Genomic DNA, 19,990 nt, shown 5'->3' with positions numbered 1-19,990 from the left:
CCACCAAGTGCAGTATGTTGCTGTATTTCAAGATTAGAGGGTCATTTTAAAAGTGAGGAGCTAGACTCTTGTAAGATAACAAAAATTGAAAATGTATCACGAATATTAATGGAAAAATGGCCGTCCGCGCGGACGTCGGATTCGAGATATTTGTTCTCCGCAGGGAATTTTTGACCGCCGAGGACGGGCGGACGGGTGGTTTTTCGAGCCCTGCATTAAAAACCTTTTTTTCTATATTGTTTTAGTTGTTTCGATTTTAAATTTTGTTACTGAATAAAATAAGTCAAATTAGAACGTTGTTTGGGTAAAGTAATTATTTTACAGAAATTATTTGTTAACATTTTAGTATATTTCAATGCATTTCTCAATTTAAATAAAAAAAAATTGATTTTTGATAAGTTTTACTAAAATTTACTATTTCTGTAAACATGGTGATATCAAAAAAGTGCCTGAATATTATTAATGCATTATTTTCTAAAATAATATTTTAAAGTGGGGGAAAGATGAAGCGTTTTTATTTCATTCATATTGGTTAATAATTTTATAAATCAATTTTATATATTTTATAAACTTTAAGGCGGGGAGAAGATTTAGGTATTATTTCGTAACTTTCAGAATTAAACTTTGTTAGTGATTAAAATTATGAATTAATATTATAGTGAATAAAATAATAAATTCAATTGTTAGGATTAAGGTAATGAATTTAATTATTTCTGAAGAAAATAGGTAATATTTGAACACTGTTTGAAAACTTGCAGAGATGGTTTGTAAATTGTGTAATATATTATAATATGATTCTCTCTCGCTTTTTTGTGAGAAATATGATAAATTTAACTTTAAAAATTTGCACAATTTGATAATCATTTCTGTAAAATACAGTGTAAACAAGAAAATGACGTACTTTAAAATGAGAGAAAAAGCGTTTTTTATTTTATTTCAGTAAATTGTTCTATAAACGTCGGATATTTTGAACTATTCTCCAATTTCCAATAGAAAATTTTGTTCCAGAATGAAATAAGACACATTAAAATGTTGTTCAGGGAATGAAATAATTTACAGAAATGATGTGAAAGTGTGAAATTTAAGCCATTCCAGTCAAAATATAAGTTATATATTTCTACGTTCTTGTCTTTTAAGAAAAATGATAAGTTTAAAATACAAATTTTAACACAGTTTAAGATTTTTCTAAAATATTAAACTTTCAGTCTTTTTTTTTTCCTTTTTCTTTTTTTCACTGTAATACTAATTTGAGTCCCTTAATGTGTATTTTCTTTTTTTTACTTCATTTTGACAAAGATTCTTTAATTACACAGTAAAAGCAGTGATCACGGAAGCAACGTAAAATAATAAAAATTACTATTTTTTCATCAATTTCCTCGCGATTGATTATAGTTCAGAAAGTGTACATATTTTTAATATATGTACACCTTTTTAAATTAAAATAACGTACGTATTTTTAAATTAAAATAACGCAACAATGGTTTTTAAAGATTTTATTGGAATTTATTTCAATTACACAACAGCATTCACACAGAAAGTTTATCTAGAATCAAACATAACAGAATCAGGCAAAATATTTCATCAATCAATGCTTTTTGTGTAAACTTCTTCATAAGCACTATGCTATGCAGTGGCGCTCCAACTAAATATTTGTGCGTGAGTTTGTGCATCATTGCAGCGGTCAGCGATAAAATTCTTGGTGAAATAACTATTTTTCGTGCACAATAATGAATTATACTCTAAACCACTAAGATAAAGATGATAATAAAATGAAAAAATATATTAAACTTGATTTTTATTGGGTAGCAGCTATTGTATTTGCTCTGTCTTCATTTAATTTTCCAACCTAATATACAGGATGTTCCGAATCATTCTTAATATATACAACCCTTAATATATCCTAATTGCATTGCATAATAAAAACAACATCGGCGTCTGACGAATCAATATTGAAGAAAGCGTTACTGACAACATCAAAACCTGTTTGATTTCTGGTGGAAATTTGAAAAAAGTTTCTGATAATCATCTTTTAACTCCTCCATCTTTTTTCCAATATTCGAACGGGTTCTGATGCGTTTCTTTCCAATTTCCTCTATAGTGATTCGACTGTGTTTCTGTTCCTTTTTTGCTTGAATAGGAAATTGCAATACCTGTTGTATATATTTCTTTTACATCATTTTTAATAAGTATTCTCAAACTTTATATTAAAGGCAGTGATTACGGAACACCATGCATACATACATGGAATTATTAGGATAAAAATGGAGCTTTGAACTGCAATTGTTTAATGCACCTTTTGTCATTTACTTCTGTTCTTTAAGACTTAAGAGCAATATGAAATTCGATGATAAAATAGAATAGGAACTAAATTAATAAGATTATATTTAAATAATTATATTTAAAAAAAGAATTTATTAAGCACAATTGTATTTTTACTCAGCAATTTATTAAAATTATTAATTAGTGTGCTCTCTTAAAATCTATGTACTCAAATAAAATTATAAAAAATGATTGCAGGAATTATATATTAATATTTCGATTAAGATTAAAGTTTCGATTTACTTTACATAACACTGATTTAAGCAATTAAATTTACAAAATTCTCTTATTAAAGTTTGATATGTATTCTTAGAATGCAAAGCACTTCACAATCGTATAAATTCCAAATCATTCGTTTCTAAATACAATTCGTATTTGATGTAACGCTACACTGAGGCAAAAGTTTTTGAACTGTACAAACACTAATTATCATACCTAGACTAGATACATAACACATTTTTAATTACAAATAATATTTCCCCGATATATTGTACTTTTTGTACACTTCCTGGTCAGTAAATTAATATCGAATTCAGTATTCAAATTCATTATCGGATACAATTATTCTATTCAAGATTATATTAGTTCTCAAACAACACCATGTTTGAAAAACGGTGATTATTTATAGTTTTCTAAAATATTAAGTAACAGTTCATACTCATCATTTGCATGCTTATTCAATCTTTTATAATGAACTTTAAACGAAGGGACAATGTTAATGATAAGTTGCAAAAAAGATATACTGATATGAATTACTACAGTAACTATCTCTGAATGATTAAAGGGTAAAACCATAACCTGGTTGGAAGAAAATTTCCCTGAATATTTTTGTAATCAGCTTCAATAGTTACTTGGTTAGAAGTTGGTACTCCATCACGGCAGAGGGCGCTGCAGATTATTACAGCCTCATCAGTAGATAATTTTGCCGCAAAGTTTTCTTTTAACTTTTGAAATGTGAACAAACAAATAGGGGGAAAATTGCTTAAGACTCCTTAAAAAAAAATCTCAATAGGCATACTCGAAATAGAATGGAAAGAACAGTTGCTAACGTAAATAAATGCCACGTTTTAACAACCAATCAGAATCAAGAAACCCACACTACGCCACTTGCTGGTATACCATTGAAACTATTGTACGTCACGTTTTTTTTTCGGTTTAATCTCTTAACTTATTTCCAGAAAAAAGTAAAAAATAAAAAAAATTGAATTAAGAGAACACCTCAAAGAATAAACAGTAAAGATTTTTTTCTTCGGTTACTTAATTACAGGCTTAACTGTATAGGGATTTATTCTATTTTTTTAGTATCATTACTTTTAAAAATTTTGCTTTTTAAGATACATAAAGTTTTTATGTATGTACCTTACATTTGCAAATTTTTCTACATGCATGTAAGATTAAGCTAAATTTTGTTCAATAATATTCTCTACGTTGAGATCACAGACAAATTTGAATTTATGAAGATAGTACTTCAAATTCACTCCTTGAATTCTGATATCAGGTTGTTGTGTTATGAGAATTTTGCATAAAGATATTAAAAGTTCTGTGCGTCGATTCAAAATTTTCAAATTTTCAAAGGGAAACACTTGCTTCTTCGCAAACATGATTCTCACAATGAAAAATTAAAACGGAGTTAAAACAATTGTTTTAGCACGAGTAGTAGCGACGCTAAACGACGATGAAGAGAGTAAAATGGCAGCATTTAAATTATTGTGCTTTCTTCTTCTTTCTATTAGCTGATTTTGAGTTTAGTTGTTATTATTATTATTGTATTATTATTATTATTATTATGGTGAGGTTTCTTTTTATTTAAAAATTTCAAAATTTTGTAACTATAAGCAGAAGAGCTAAATACTCGTTTCTAATAACTCTTGAACACGCACCTTATAATACCTTTACACAAAATTTTATTGTATTTTCTCGAACGGTAGGCTCGACAGTTGGTTAGGTATTAGCTCATGTTACTTTATGATTGGCTTACATACATATTGATTCATTGATTGATTTATTATATGATTGGGTAATTTTTAAAATTTTTTGACAATAGAATAAAAATGTACATAGTGTAAATATGACCCGTTTTTCTGTCTCTAAGATGTTGAAATAAAGTCAAAATGCATTAAATATAATGCTATTAAAAAAACAATACGAGGTTGTTAGTAAAACATCTCAGTGCAAAAAGTTCAAATATGATTCAGTCAAAGTCCCTCAAAAGTCACAAAAGTAAACAGTTCGCCGAAAATCATCAGAGTCTTTTCCGATTTGCTTATTCATATATCAATATAATATATGTTCAAGAAAAGATTAAAGTTCAAAATTGTTCTTCTGTTCAAAAGAAACATTTAACTCTGCAATGCATCAGAGAAATCATCATAGAAAGATAGGCAGCTGTTTTGATTCGTGTCATCCCAACTCTGTAATAAAATAAACCAGTAATTATTATTTTTCATACAAAAAATGTTAGAGATTTATGTAATAATTATAATTTTTTAATTACAATTCTTCCTTTACTTTCATTATAATTATTTTATAAATAGCAATTATGTTATATTTCGTTACAAATTTTTAACTTTATACATTATTATTTTCTTTAATCATTATTCATTTTTCTTTTTCTTTACTAAATATATTTCTTATATAATTATTATTATTATATTTCGTAATAAAATTATAACTTTACACAGTAATTATTATTTTTTAATTACTATTCCACTATAATAGTCGTTATTATAAATATTTCTTAAATAATAATAAAGATTCATAACAAAATTTTTACTACGCACAGTAATAATTATTATTTACTATTTTTTAATTATTGTTTTAATAACATTCATTATTTGCATAATACCAACTTTCTGCTAATACCTCATTATATGTAGTTTAAATAATATTTATCATTATATTTCGTAACAAAGTTATAACTTTACCCATAATTTTTTTTTATTATTATTCATTCTCATTTTTCTTCACTAAATATAATTTGTTTTATGATTATTATTATTATTATATTTCGTAATGAAATTAAAAATTTACACAGCAATTATTATTCTTTAATATTTATTTTTATAATTATTTTCAAATAATAATTAATTTTCATAATAAATGCAATAATAATTATAATTTATTATTGAATTCATTATTTAATCACTGTATTTATCACATTTTTATTTGTAAAATACTAACTTTTTGTTAATATCTCAAAACAGGACCGCCTGCATATTTAAATATTTAAAATTTATAAAAATAAGTTAATGATATTGGTTTGTAGAAAACAACTTAGAGAATATAGAGGATAGAAATAAATCATTCATAAAAATCTTAATTTATAAATTTTTTTATAAAATTTATTTTATAAAAATCTTCAGTTTGCCACTAGCAATTCAACCACATAAAATGCTCGAAACCCCTTAAATCTCACTCACAAAAAAAAATTCGCATCAGAGGCTTTATATCCCCTAAAATGAATTTTTCCCCTATAGTAAAGGGAGTTAAATCATTTATCTGGTAAAAACAAAAAAAAATCTTAAGTTGGGGAGTTTTTTTTCTTTCGAGTATGTTTTTATTTCGGAGGAGAGGGGGCTGGCAAAACTTCTTCCTTTAAACGAGTCAACTTAAAACACTTCACCAACATGCACACACACACAAAATAATCGAAAGACCCCCATCACCAATTGACAGCTCTCACCTGGCGCCCGGTGTGTGTGCACGCGACTAGCCCTGTGACGTCACACAAAACCGCAGGTGAGAGATCAGGGGAGGAGGATGGCCACGTAATAAAAATAAAATCGTCAAGTGCTCATCAGAGGTTGAGATTTTCGGTTGTAGAGTACAGATTGGGGGTACTACCCCCTCTTGGGTAATCACCCGTACTTTGACAGCCTTTCTCACGTGGTTTTTATTCCCCTTGCTTTTGTTTTAAGCGGTTTAAGGGCTGAAATTTAATCACGAACTGAATTTTTTTTAATATGTTGGTGGTTTAAGTCCCGTATTGAAGTCACGCGAGTTGAATGTTAATGATGATTGGTGAAGATTTAAAAGTTAGTATTGGTGCCGAAAATTTCCGATGAGATTTTTTTTTATTTTAAAAACTATCGAAGACTTTAGTAGCGATATCGAGAAAAAAAAAACTTTTTTTATAATAGTATAGATTGTGGGTAAAATAAAGAATAAAACCCCTCAATAACTTTTGATCAGAAAATTGGCTTTTTTGGAATAACTTAATGATTCAAAGGGCTAACCTTAAACATACTAATCAATTTCAATTTATGCTTTACAGCCGACCCAATTTTGAGTTTACTAATATTCAACTCCATAGCGTTGTAATTTTGAACCCAATCCAAAAGACAAGGGAACTCATTGATCTAGTATTGCGAGAAATTTGCCTTCGAGGAGAACTTTTTGAGGTTACATGAGGTGGAAAAACACAAAAGACCTCCCACGGTTAGCCTGACGGCAAGAGGGCTCAAACCCAAGGGCAAGAGGGCTCAAGATCCGTCTTCCACTGAGGATATTTTATGTCAGCACTGTGGTCGGTGAGAGCCGGTAGCAGAATTCGAATCTGCCCACCGATGCTGGGATCGAACCTGGGTCACCTCATTAGGGGTGAGAGGTAATTAGTGCAGACTATACTTTAAATCAGTGCTGCTTAACCTTATTAACGCCGCTGATCGGTCAACGTTTGATAATTTTTCCATGGCCCGTAGAGAGGGGCAGGGTTGTACGTTGATTGTTTGCATTTTAGATTGCTTCGTTTTAATAATTTTAATTGTATTTAAAGATGATAATTTAAGTTGTAGTATTTAAATATCAAAATAAAATATAATTTCTTGCGTAGTATTGGTGCTGCTTCATGCGACGTTTCTCAACTCCCGGTTAAACTCTCGTCTATGGAAAGTCGTACAAACGGAGAGAAATACATCACATTAAATGAAATGGAAATAATTTTATGTTCCTTAGGAGACTCGGTACCATTTGAACCACGGTTTTCTTTAAGTTATTTATAAGCTGATTTGAAAATCTTTATTTAATATATTTTGATTTCATATTTTTTGATTTCATATATTTTTATTTTTTGATCATTAATATTTTTTCTTTAAAAAAAACAATAATTTATTGTTTCCGAAAGTCTATGGGGAAATTTCTCAGTGTTTCCTACCACCGCACTCCCAGATAAATCGGTTTAATGCTGATCCATAATGTTGGTACCTTGAACCATAACAAGGTGCAAATTTGCTGCAATCTCAACAAGGTGCTAAATTGAACGGTTTCGGTTTAGGTTGAACCATATCATCGTTTTATTATAGTTCAAAAGAGTCACAGTATAGTTGAATTCAGCTAATTAAAGTTTCTGAAAATTTAAACGATATTATGGTTTCCAGTATAAGCTCTAATACTCTATAGATAAACTTTTTTCGCATGTGTGCCATATATGCTAATGCTTTTTTATGCATCGTACCGGCAAATTTTTACAAAAACCTTTGAGTAATGTTATGGCATTTATTAATCTCATTATTGCTACAAAATCACCTATGATCCCAGATTCTCCTTTTTCATGTAAAATTAAATACTTCTAATAATTCTAAACACGCAGAAAGGAAAAATACTTCGTTAAGTGTTCAATAAAACACTGTTAGAAATTTCTCGGAAAAATGATTAAATAGCAATGTATTTAATTGTTATTCGATCATATTTAATCAAGAAAGTCGAATAACCATAAAAAAAAAGATGATATTCAAACTATAAAGTGTGAGAAAAAAAAAGTTTATTCATTTTTTTTTTTCAATACGGTGAAACAACCAGAATTCAATCCCCACCAACTAGGCCTACCTTAAAAACCCTTTTTGTTCCGTGCAGCTAGGCACATGCTCTGGCTGAGAGGCCTAATCGGTAATTATCACGACCGGTTGAACATGGGTTCGAATCTCAGCGTTGATACTACAATATTTCTATCTTTCCATCAAGACGTGAAGAGTTTCCTGCATTCTTCAATCGAAGACCCTGGACTATTAGAATACGAAACTATAATTCTTGCATAAAAGGCCCATAGCTCCAATGTACGTTTAAGTTCTATTTTTATGACTTATAAACAATGCTAATTGTTTATGGTTACATGGTTAGTTTTATATTCATTTTTTTTACCCATACCAGCTGTAAAGGGTTTCAAAAACGTAAAGGTAAAAAAAAAAAAAAAATTCCTAACCGTAAACTTTATGGTTAATCGGTTGAACAGACTGCTGGCGGTTATTTTACCGTATTTTCATAATGAAAATTCTAACTGTGAAGAATCATTTTGTTTACAAATACATACATAAACACGAAAGGGTTTTTTTCTTCGAAGAACCCGCACCGGCATGCCATAATTATGATATAGCAACTTTTTTCTTGCTGCATGAAAAACTGTTGTCTAGCAATTAGAAATGACCATCAAATCACCTTGGTACCCAGATCACAAATCTTGAAAAAGAAAAGATAATAAAGAAATGAACACATGGTTATCGTGATCGCTTTCGCTAAAAACCACAAAACTGTGGTTTTCGACTGAAGCACGCCAATTTTTTTTTCTTTGATTTGCAGTCAGCCGTGGCATTCACAAGCGTTGATTGTTAAATTAGAGATTTTTTTCTTTCTTATTCTATTTAAAAACAAACCGAAGTATAAAAGGGTATCTTTATTAGAAAGTGTGCGGTGTTGTCGTGATTGAAGATCGCGAGCGACATACTCACGGCACGCGCAACAGGTGGCGAATGTCCCGAACTGGTTCCTCAGGTCATTGCTGTAGCATTCTTTTACTCTGATTATGTGAGATAAAAACTTTAAAAGGTAGCTACTTTTTCTGATAAACGAGTTCTTAAAAACAGAGTTCGTTAATTTGCACATGAAAACAATCTGCAGTATGTAATTTTAATAATTTGTGGTTACCAAAATATATAAAATGTTTTGTTTTTTTCGTGGAATTTTCGTTTTGCAACCAACATAGATAGTTTACCTCTGGTGAGTGTGGATTTGTCTTGAATACAATTTCGAATTTCAGAGCGATGCATTGATATGTTACTTTGAAACTTTAAAAGGTAGCTACTTTTTCTCATCGACGTGTTCTTAAAGCAGAGTTCGTTAATTTGCACATGAAAACAATCTGTAGCATGTAATTTTAATAAATTGTGGTTACCAAAATATATAAAACATTTTTTTTTCGTGGAATTTTCATTTTACAACCAACATAGACAGTTTACCTCCGAGTGTGGATTTATTTTTAATACAATTTCGAATTTCAGAGAGATGCAATGATTTGTTACATTGCAGGACATTGTCCGATTAATGTTGACAGCACAAAAAGACGTTTTGTTGGATGTTTGTTGTATCTCTTATTTTTAGGAAATATTAGTATTGCTCATTTACATCTGCAATTGCCGATGTAATCAGCATACACTGATGCTAAAATTGGAATAAAAGTTATTGCTATACATCAATATTTCTTTTTTGCATCAGTCAATGTCGATGTAGTCAGCAAGCACAGATGGTGAATTTTAGATAAAATCCATTATTAATTAAAAATATTTCTCAATTACATTAGGAAATGTCAATATTTAGCGCATGTACTGATGGTGACACAATATCAACGCATGCTCATACTCTACAGTCGTGAAATAAGTAAGAAACTATAATATTTTTAAAAAAAATTCTGAGGTACACAAAACAGAGTATGTTTTTGTTCCTCTGACGATGTCGACATTGGGCAAATTTTGTACTTTAAGAATAACAGAATCACAAAAACGTTTTAGTGTAAATAGTGCTTACGAAATGTTTTTCGAGGAAATAACGACAATTCCGGACAAGAGTTCCAATGCAATTTTTATCCTGGTGATGTACCTTACGGGGACGCCATACTACGGGAGAAATTTTACTCATTGTGATTGAATTCTAAGTGAATGAGATGAGTATTTTAAAAATGAATTTCTTGACTCAGTTACGATGCTTTACTTAGTGGAGTTTGTATATCAAATTCGAAACTAATAAGGGCAAAATTAATTTTAAAAGATAACTAAAATGAATTTGCTATTAAATTAGAAGATGACGCTGTAGGTGTAGGTATAAACATTAAAAATGAATCAACGGACTAGAAATTTTCGTTGACGTTAAACATAAATGTTTTTGAGGTTTGTTTCTTAAATAATCACAAGTCAATGAATAATTATTCATTTAGAGAACGTTCTTAAAGAGAAAAATGTATTTATAATTAATTAATAAATTAATATTGTTGAATGTCGATAGCATCTCACAAACTTAGGAGCGAAATTTTCATGAAGCGAGGATACAAATATGTATCAAGCTTAAATAATAAATTTATCCTAAAATAAAGAACTTTCACTTTGAAATTACCGTTAAATTGCCGGCAGCAGTGTGGCCATACGATTAACCATACATTTATGGTTAAGAACATTATTTACTAGTGTTACGATTAAGAATCCTTGAATACGGTTTTGTAACCATTTACATTTAACGAATTAAATTTAAACGAACATTCGAGCTCTTTGGGTGCTGCGCCATTCATCTGTGAATGATAGCTTAGTATTCAAAAAGTCCAAGGTCACGAATTAAAAAATGCTGGAACACTGGAAAAACTTCCTGCATTGAAGGAATGGAAGAAATATTGTGCATGCTGCGATTGAAGAAATATTGTACTTGTTGAACTCCTGCTGTGAGATTGACCGATTAGCCCTCTCAGTTACAGTATGTACCCAGTTGCACGAAAACAAAAGGGTTTCATAATGCGGATCCAGTTAGGATAGAGTTCTTGTTGTTAAACCGTATTAGGTAAAAACAATCAATAAACAATTTTTGTCAGTTTGAATATCATTTTTTTACGGTTATTTGACTTTTTCGGTTGAATATAGTAAAATAACAATTACATAAATTGCTATTTGACCGTTTTTACCGAAAAATTTCTAACAGTGCAATAATTTCAGAAATTATTCATATCTTACAGAAGGTAACTGCAACCATCGCTGATGCAGTTCATTTTCTTTATTGAGTGAATCAGCCTGCACAGCAGCCCTGAGTGAAAGTTCGTCGTTCCCTATGTCTTCGTCGGCCTTGGTAAGCATTTCTTGCAGCATCTGAATATACTCGATAGCTCGGTGCAGGGTCTTGACCTTCAAAAAATTCACAAATTAGGCTACTGCCATGAAGACAGAAGAAACAAGATATTCAACAACAAGATATAAAGAAATATCTCCCTCATTTATATTAGCCCGTCAGTAATGGGTTATGAATTTTCATAGACATTTGTTGATTTGCGATTTTTCTGTAATAGAAATGTTAATAAAGATATATTTTTTGTAGCACTTGCTTTATTTTAGGACAAAATGAACACACGTATGTATTAAAGACTTAAAATTCTTTGAGGAAAAAAAATCGTTAAAGCTTTATTACAAAATATTAACACTTTTTTTTTTCCTAGCTGTGAAATTTCAATTAGATTTCTAAGTTCGTTTTAAAGGAGATAATTTCTATATTTGAAAATATAAAATAAATTGTGATAGTTAAAACTTTAAAACCGCGTAAATAAAGTTTTTATGAAGTTGCACTCAGAGAAGATCGTACACAGAGAAAAAAATTCTAGAAAAATTACCGTACTGTATTGTAATGACATTTCTGGTAAAAAAAGAACCATAATTCCAGTTAACAAAACCAAAATGTACGTTATTTAAACCATTCATTTGGTAGTTCTTCAGTTCATATGATAATGGTTCATCAAAAATTCTGGTTTTCAAAATTTTCGTTCTTATTACTTCACATTTAGTAAAAAATGCAAATACGAAATGTAAACATCACCGAACAAGTCGTTTTTATGTCATGCTCTAAAGTATCATGATGAAATTATCAAATTTTATCGCGTATTATAAAACCATATTTTATTGTTAATTTTTCCAAAATAATTACTAAAGCGTATTGGTAAAAATTACAAAGCTTTTCGGTATTCATATATAACCAAAAGCACGTTAAAATTTACCATATCCTGGTAGTTTTGACCATACTTTTATTCGCAATATGAATACAAAAGAAAAAAGGTATTTAACAAGATGTACTCTGCAACTTATTAAAAAAAACTAGTAATCTAAATAAAATAAACATTTGTAATAATAATAAATAAGAACATTTTTATCGATATTTCTTGATAATATGCGTCATACTTTTCGGGAATAAATATGTTGATAAACAAATCTTAGACGCTCGTATAGTTGTATATTAACTCTCAAATAATTAACTTAATTAATGCTTGAGTTTTTATCGCTTTAGGAAATGTTCAGCTTTTTCTTATTAAAAAGATTATGTGGATGTGAATGAAAACTAACAGTGATAGTTTGGTTTTAAATCTGCCTATATGAAGTGTCTAATCGAATTGCGAATCACAACATTTGCAAACACGAATTTTTCTTCAAAAAAATTCAGAAATTATCTAACTACACGAGGGCAGAAGAGAAAGGGTATTCAACAAAATACAGAGGAAGATCTTATTCATTCACTTAACCCTGCCACGTATTTTAAGTAATAAGTTTTACATTTTCATTGTTGATGAAACACAAAATACTTTTCTGAAGTATTGATCAAAAAGAATTTTTTTTTTCATTTTTTTAAATTTTTTTTATCAGGTAACGAAGAGATTGCATAAATTTCTTTAATGGGGAACAAATCCCAGAAACTTGAATAACAATAAATTAACGCTGCATTAATAAACTTAATAAATTAGACAGCTATCATTTCACCATTGCCTTCGTCGTTAGCATTGATAATGCAAGTGAAAAATATTTACACAAATATAACTACTCTACTCTAAGTACATTTAGAAAATAAAGAGTGGTCGAATTTACCAAAATATAGTAAAAATTACCGTGCTCATGGTTCCATGATAACACTAAAAAGCATGATATTTTTTACCAAAGTGCTTTGTTTTGGATTTTGAAAAAATTAACAGCAAAATATTGTTTTACTATAGGCGTTAAAATTTGGTAATTGTAGAATAATTTAGAAATTTTATGTGATATCTCAAAGCATGACATAAAAAAAAAACATTTGACCGGTTAAATTTGCATTTAAATTTTACTTAATGTGTAGAAAAAAGAGCTAAAATTTGAAAACCATGAATTTCCGTTAAAACCATTACCATATGAACGAAGCAATTACGAAATGAATGGTTTAAATAACATATATTTTGGTTTCATTACCAGAATTATGTGTTTTTTACCAGAAATATTTTTTTTCCATACAGTACGGTAATTTTACCAAAATTTACTTCCCCGTGTAATAACTAAACAAACATAAGGGGCAGTTAAAATGTTATGTAGCACCTTGGTTCTTTTGCAATCAAACATCAGGGTATCTAAAATCAGGAAAAAATGCAATTTATGTAAATTAATTTTTTTTTTTTGTTATTTATTTTCAAAAGTTTTCTTGCTTTAATAAAAAAGTCTCATAATAATTTAGATTTTAAATGATTTTCAGCTTAGTTTTATAATAAGAACTTAAAACTTTCGGTGATATGTAAAAAGAGAATTTTTGCTTAATATTTAGTTAAATACACTGTCATGATTAGAATAGCTGGAAATAAATGTTTTTTTTAAGTAGGGATTAAGTTATTTTCGGCGATTATTACAGAAATTTTGGCAAATTAGTCTTACTTTCGAACAACCTTAAAAGCTTCTTTTACAAAGATCCGTTGCATATTCAAATCGGCTATTTCTTTTAGAAAATTAAATAAATAATTTTAATGTTTAAAATCTGGGCACATATTTACACGGAGGAAAAAAAAATGGTAAAATCACCGAACTGCGTAATAACAACACTTCTGGAATTAAAAAAAATTTTTATTAAAAACCAAAATATGCGATATTTAAAACATTCATTTGGTAAATTTAACGGAATAAATGGTTATGCCATGCTCTTAGGTACCTTCATAAAATTACCAAATTTCAACACATTTACCAAATTTTATCATAGATAAAAAACCGATAACTTTTTTTTAATTTTACCAAAATTATTACCAAAGAACCTTAGTAAAAATTACCAAAGCCTTACCGAGCTTTTTGGATTTCCCATAGAGTCAGAAACACGGTAAATTTTATTATATTCCGGTAATTTTGACCATATTCTTTCTTCTTAGTATAAAGTTCAAGAATTAAAAATAAATATTAAACATCGCCAATGTCAGGAAAAGATTTTGTTGAAGAAGTGTCTTGATGTTGCTCTGAGAGATTATTTTTTCTGAAATCAATGATGCTTTAGAATAAAGAAAACCTTGTAAAATACCAGGTAATGTAAGCCCAAGGAAAATATTTTTTAATATCCTTATCTTTTTCAAGATGTGGCACTTCTTCTCAAAGAATTGAAAAGTCAAGCTATTGTAAGGAAGAAAAAAACTACTGTCTAAGCGTAAAGCACAACAAAAACCACATTAAGGGAAGTCAAGGTAACAAAATGATATTTACCGCATTGAAAAATAAATGTATGGTTAAAAACAAAGCCTTACACATTTATCTTGAAGGCATAATTTCATAGCATAAATTTCGGGGAAAATGGGAATAGATTATGGGAAATAGTAAAATGGGAATAGATTAAAACACGCGTTTGAAAAATAGACAGAACTCAAATTCCGAAATCGAGAAAATAGACATACGCATTAAAAAAAGGCATGAAGCTCAAAATGCGTGTTTATGAAAGTAGCCGTAGCTTGAAATGCAAATGCACATTAGAAAAGATGCACATAGCTCAACTAACGTGTTTATGAAAAAGGTGATTGCTTGAAATGCACACTAGAAAAAATGTATATAGCTCAAAATGTGCGTTTATGAAAATGGTCATTGCTTGAAATGCACATTATAAAAAAGGCACGTAGTTCGAAATGCGTGTTTATGAAAATGGCCATAGCTTGAAATGCACGTTAGAAAAAATACACATAGCTTAACTAACGTGTTTATGAAAAAGGCGTTAGCTTGAAATCCACATTAGAAAAACCTTTTATAGCTCAAAATGCGTGTTTATGAAAAAGGTAATAGTCTGAAATGCACATTAGAAAAAAAGCACAAAGCTCAAAATGCGTGTTTGTGAAAATCGTCATGAACGTAAAAAAAATACAAATAGTTCAAAATGAGCGTTTAAGAAAATAAACAAAGGATTTAAAACTATTTTTTTAAACTATTGTTATAACAGTTGTATTTCAAGAAAAAATTTATCAGCTGTGGTGTTGAAAAAAAATCGACGAATTTTTATATTAGTTTGGTCTGTGCTTTAAAGGCAAACGTAGGTGTTAAAAGTTTTGGTTCGTAATAACGGTGCTTCTTGTGCTATGACCAGTTTTATACTGAGCTATGTTTATTTTCTAAATCACGCATTTCCTCGAATGTACATTTTGAGCTGCTGTATTTTCTAAACACGCATTGCGAGCTATGCGCAAAATGTAAAGTTCCTCAATATAATTCAGTTTTTAAAACGATACATGTTGTCTGCACTAAATTTATATTTAGAATTAAAATATAACTCAATTAAAATCACTAGTTTACTTTTCCAACATCGTTTGGAAAAGGGTCTACTGTGCATTTTAACATTATGTAACTAAATATGTTTTGCCCAAGCTTTAAATAATAATGATAATTAAAAGTAATTTATAAATATAACTAAAATGACTGCAAACGAAAATATTTTTTTTTGCAGAAGAATTTTTTTAAAAATAAATTATAAAACAACAAATCCTTAACAGTTATCTTTTTTTTATTGAAAAAAGAGAAAAGAAAAAAGATAACTCAAATTTGTTCATAGTTTTTCTTGTCTATGGAACTGCAAATAGAACTCGTTATTCTAGTAGAAGTACATATTTACACTACATCAATCATATTTTTAATTTGAGACTACCTCAAAATTATCAACACTTAATATGAAAAGCATTTATTTTAATTTCTGTAAATGATTTAGAATATTTAATTGACTACAAACTGACGAATGTGATCTTAAAGCGAAAAAAAAAACCAGTTTTCTAATGTTGTCTGGTTTTCAACCTTTCATTTCCACGATTTGCATAGTTGAATAATTATAGATATCATTTAATTTAGAAAAAAAACCCATATCGAAAGTATTTACGGAATCAGAAGGATCTCATTTATATTCAAAACATGCCTTTTGAAACATTCTTTATAATATGTTATTTAATTCATTATCTGCGTTTCTTATTTTTTTTCCTCTCTTAGAAGTTGCATAAGTAATTGTTTAGTTTCTGTTAATTTATCTGAAAATGCATATATTAGTGAAAATATATAAATTTTTTATATTTTTAAATTGCGTTATATTTTGACAGTAAAAAAGTAATAAATGGATGATTCTTGTCTATCATAAACTATACACTATGTATAACTATATAAACTATATTCAGATACTATCATAAACTATATGTCTTTTTATGAATTGTTTAAAAATGATAGCTTGAAGAAATAAATATTTATTGCAAAAAAGTATTCGACAAAATGTGTATTGTATATTTTTAGAAATATGCATTGTATACTTTTTAACAAAAATACGTAAGAAATCTTCCAAATTAGAAATTATAAGAATTCCACAGCAAAAACAACAAACACTAAGCAATTGGTTTGCATTATAATTTTTTCAATATTAAATAATTAAAATTTTATAGAGCATAAAATTTATGTAATTGTATGATTAGATTAGAATATGATTAGATTAGAATATGGTTATATTATTACTATTACTCTGATAATTAGCAGTACATTTTTATTGTTATAGTTAATAAATTATTTAACACATTTTTTTAATACGATTAATAATTCTTTAATTTTATAGCCGACACAATACACGAAAATAAAGCTACATTCATAGAAACTGAAATTGAAACTACTGAGAAACAAAAAAATAATTCTGTTTGATTCTAAAAGTTATTCGTGTTTATTTCCTTTTCAATTTTAGTAATTATTAAACTCTTAATTGTTATTAAAATTCCATTATTTCCATATCATTTAAATAATATAAATAGTTAATTTGTATACAATAGTATACGAAATAATTAGTATTAGTAGTAATTTTGTTTTGCATTTTATCCCATTAAACTTTTTATTTTGCTTTTAAATAACCCAAATTAAAAAAATTTCGTTAGTTTTAGTTAAATCAGTTGCAAACATACACATTTATAAATGAAGGTAAGTAATCATTTATATTTATAAAATACAAAATAAATCAGTCTTAAAACATGAAATCTTTAGCTTATTAAAATGTTTCAGTTTAAAAATTTTAAATATAATGCATATTTAGAAAAATCTATTTAAAAAATTCTATCTTTCTGTAATCCATATTTATACAAACACTCTAGGCACCAAATAGAAAGAAATAAAAACAGTTTAATTAAACGTTTCCACAAAATATATTTTATCTATTCTTGGAATAAGTATGCTTATTTCTGATGATACAAGAGCTTTTCGTGCAGTGGAAAAAATTACAGTTACCAATATTCTAATAAAAACTTAAATGTGGCCAAATAATAATACGTTTGTTTCAACTTGATCCATTAAAGCTATCTAGACAGTTTTTATGGAAAATAAAATTAACGTTCAGAAATAAAATAAAAAAATGGAGGCTCAAAGGAAAACAAGAAAACGATTATGAAAATCTATCATTAATAGAATCTTTTGTATAAACTATTGCATCCTTTTTTCCTATTTTAAAATAATTTTAAACAAAATAAGGCTGAAAATGCATAAGATTAACAGAGTGATACAAATTATTCCACCAAATTAGGTTGAATACTTAACAATTATTTCAACGAAAATATGAATGCAGAGTTTGTTAACAGAACTGATTTTAAAGTGGATATGAATTATTAGAGAACTTACCTTGGAAAGTCGTTTGCTTTTGCTTTCAGTCGGCACACACTTCCTCAGACGAGAGAACGCGGTATTGACGGCTTGAACCCTCCTTCGTTCTCTGGCATTCCTTCTCGCCACCAGGTGAGGAGGTTTCTCTCGGTGAGGTACATGTTTATAGCTGCTCTTATTCCCGCTTCTCTTACTCTTCTTTTTCGGTGCCGGTGGACCATCCGTCGTTAGAGCGGATGAGGTTGATTCAGGAACTGCGGCATCAGAAAAGGGACTATCATCAAGAACGCCTTGCAGCAAGTGTGAAGTATTATTCCAAACTTGAGATAGTTCTGATTTCAAGTGTGGAAGTGCATAATGAGAGTCATACGAAAAAGAATGCGTAGAAAACTGAGTCATTTCCTGAACCATGACGGTTATTAGAATGTCAGATAGTTAAAACCTATACACTGCTTTCTCAAGCTGTTCCATTTTTCCCTTGAAATAGTTCATAAATCGTCTATTTATTCGATGCAAACGATTTTGTAGTTATTCATATATAACTAAAAGTTAGGTTTAAGTAGTGGTTGTAAGTGTCGTGAACTTAAGTTCATTTAAAAAATGGAAATAATGAAACTTTTAATTTTAACATATTTTTTAATAGATCCAATTATGCCGCATGGGTTTATTTTAATCAAAGTTTTATTGATATCTTTAAAAAGTTATAAAATGTAAGTAAAAAGTAACTAATTCCTATCCATTTTTAAAACTAGAAGTCGTCTGCAAAGTAAATAATGTTAAAATCCTTATCCTTCTTAAAATATCGTTTGCAGAAAAATAAGATTTGTTATTTTTCTAAAAATTTGCAAAAGTGAAAAATTATCGTTTTAAAATGTTATTAGCAAAAACATTAATTGGATAAAGAAAAACAATTTCAACAATTTGATTCTAAATGACAACAAATCACATTGCCAATAGCACGGTTGAGCAGATTGTGATGCGTGTAAACCACTTTATATCTGGGGATATAATACCTGTCGGAGAAGGGAATCAGATAAAGGTACAATCGGCGCGTGTGCGGCGCGTGCCTGTTTCGACGAATCAAAATGCTCCAGTCGGTGCAAGCTATTGTCTAGTTGGCTGGAATTAACCGCCCCAATGGAATCGAAGTATTCATCATTTAGTCACCCCCCTTTAAGCTTTTATTTTTAAAATACTTGAAACATCTTTCTCTTTGAAGCTTGTGGTCATCTTTTTTCTTTTTCTATTTGGAAACTAAATTGCACATCGATAGGATTTAGTTAATGTTGAAGCTTTATAAATGGGGGTGATCTACTAATTTAAATAAATCAGTAAGAAATTTAGGATTACATATAGTTTCATAAAATAAGATTTATTAAAACATAACATAAGATTCTATAAAATGCATCATAAACCTATGCAAGTTTAAGAGGTGTCATATATTTTCTCTGAAACAAATTTTCTTAGAACATAACTCATTAATTTAGGTTTATAAAAGTAAATTACAACAGATTAGATTTGCATAAGATTATATACAATTCAGTTAGGTTAAATTGGATGCCTACGCATGACGAAATGTGGCTATCTCGATACTGTTTGTTTGCTGAAACGTGGCAATTATTTTACGTTTGCAACTGTTCTTTCAATTCTATTTCGAGTAAGCCAAGCCCGTCAAGTATCAATTCTCTTTAGTGGTACATTCTATACTCTTACACAAAAAATGTTTCACTAAGATTTCAATTCTTTCGCTATATATTTCTTACTTAACACAAAGACAGACATGAAGCCATGTAAAAAACAAACTAATT

At 28.8% G+C, this 19,990-nt stretch overlaps 1 protein-coding gene and 1 long non-coding RNA gene across 2 annotated transcripts; one reads left to right on the top strand and one right to left on the bottom strand.

Moving 5' to 3' along the window:
* Window positions 1-1,478: 1,478 nt before the first annotated feature.
* Window positions 1,479-19,318, bottom strand: LOC107439572 (achaete-scute complex protein T3). The gene is made up of 3 exons (XM_016052215.3): window positions 18,201-19,318; window positions 11,298-11,465; window positions 1,479-4,730 (listed from the first exon to the last, which is right to left on the bottom strand). Exons 1-3 carry the CDS (start codon window positions 18,591-18,593, stop codon window positions 4,659-4,661), a joined length of 633 nt encoding a protein of 210 aa, XP_015907701.1. The 5' UTR covers window positions 18,594-19,318; the 3' UTR covers window positions 1,479-4,658.
* On the top strand, window positions 8,992-11,520 carry LOC139426758 (uncharacterized). The gene is made up of 2 exons (XR_011637965.1): window positions 8,992-9,206; window positions 11,300-11,520. It is a non-coding gene; the product is annotated as an uncharacterized lncRNA (long non-coding RNA).
* Window positions 19,319-19,990: the final 672 nt, after the last annotated feature.

The sequence above is a fragment of the Parasteatoda tepidariorum genome, chromosome 10, assembly GCF_043381705.1.
Source record: "Parasteatoda tepidariorum isolate YZ-2023 chromosome 10, CAS_Ptep_4.0, whole genome shotgun sequence".
Lineage (NCBI taxonomy): Eukaryota > Metazoa > Arthropoda > Arachnida > Araneae > Theridiidae > Parasteatoda > Parasteatoda tepidariorum.
The sequence above is the reverse complement of the archived record's forward strand: the minus strand, read 5'-3'. Positions and strand labels throughout refer to the sequence as shown.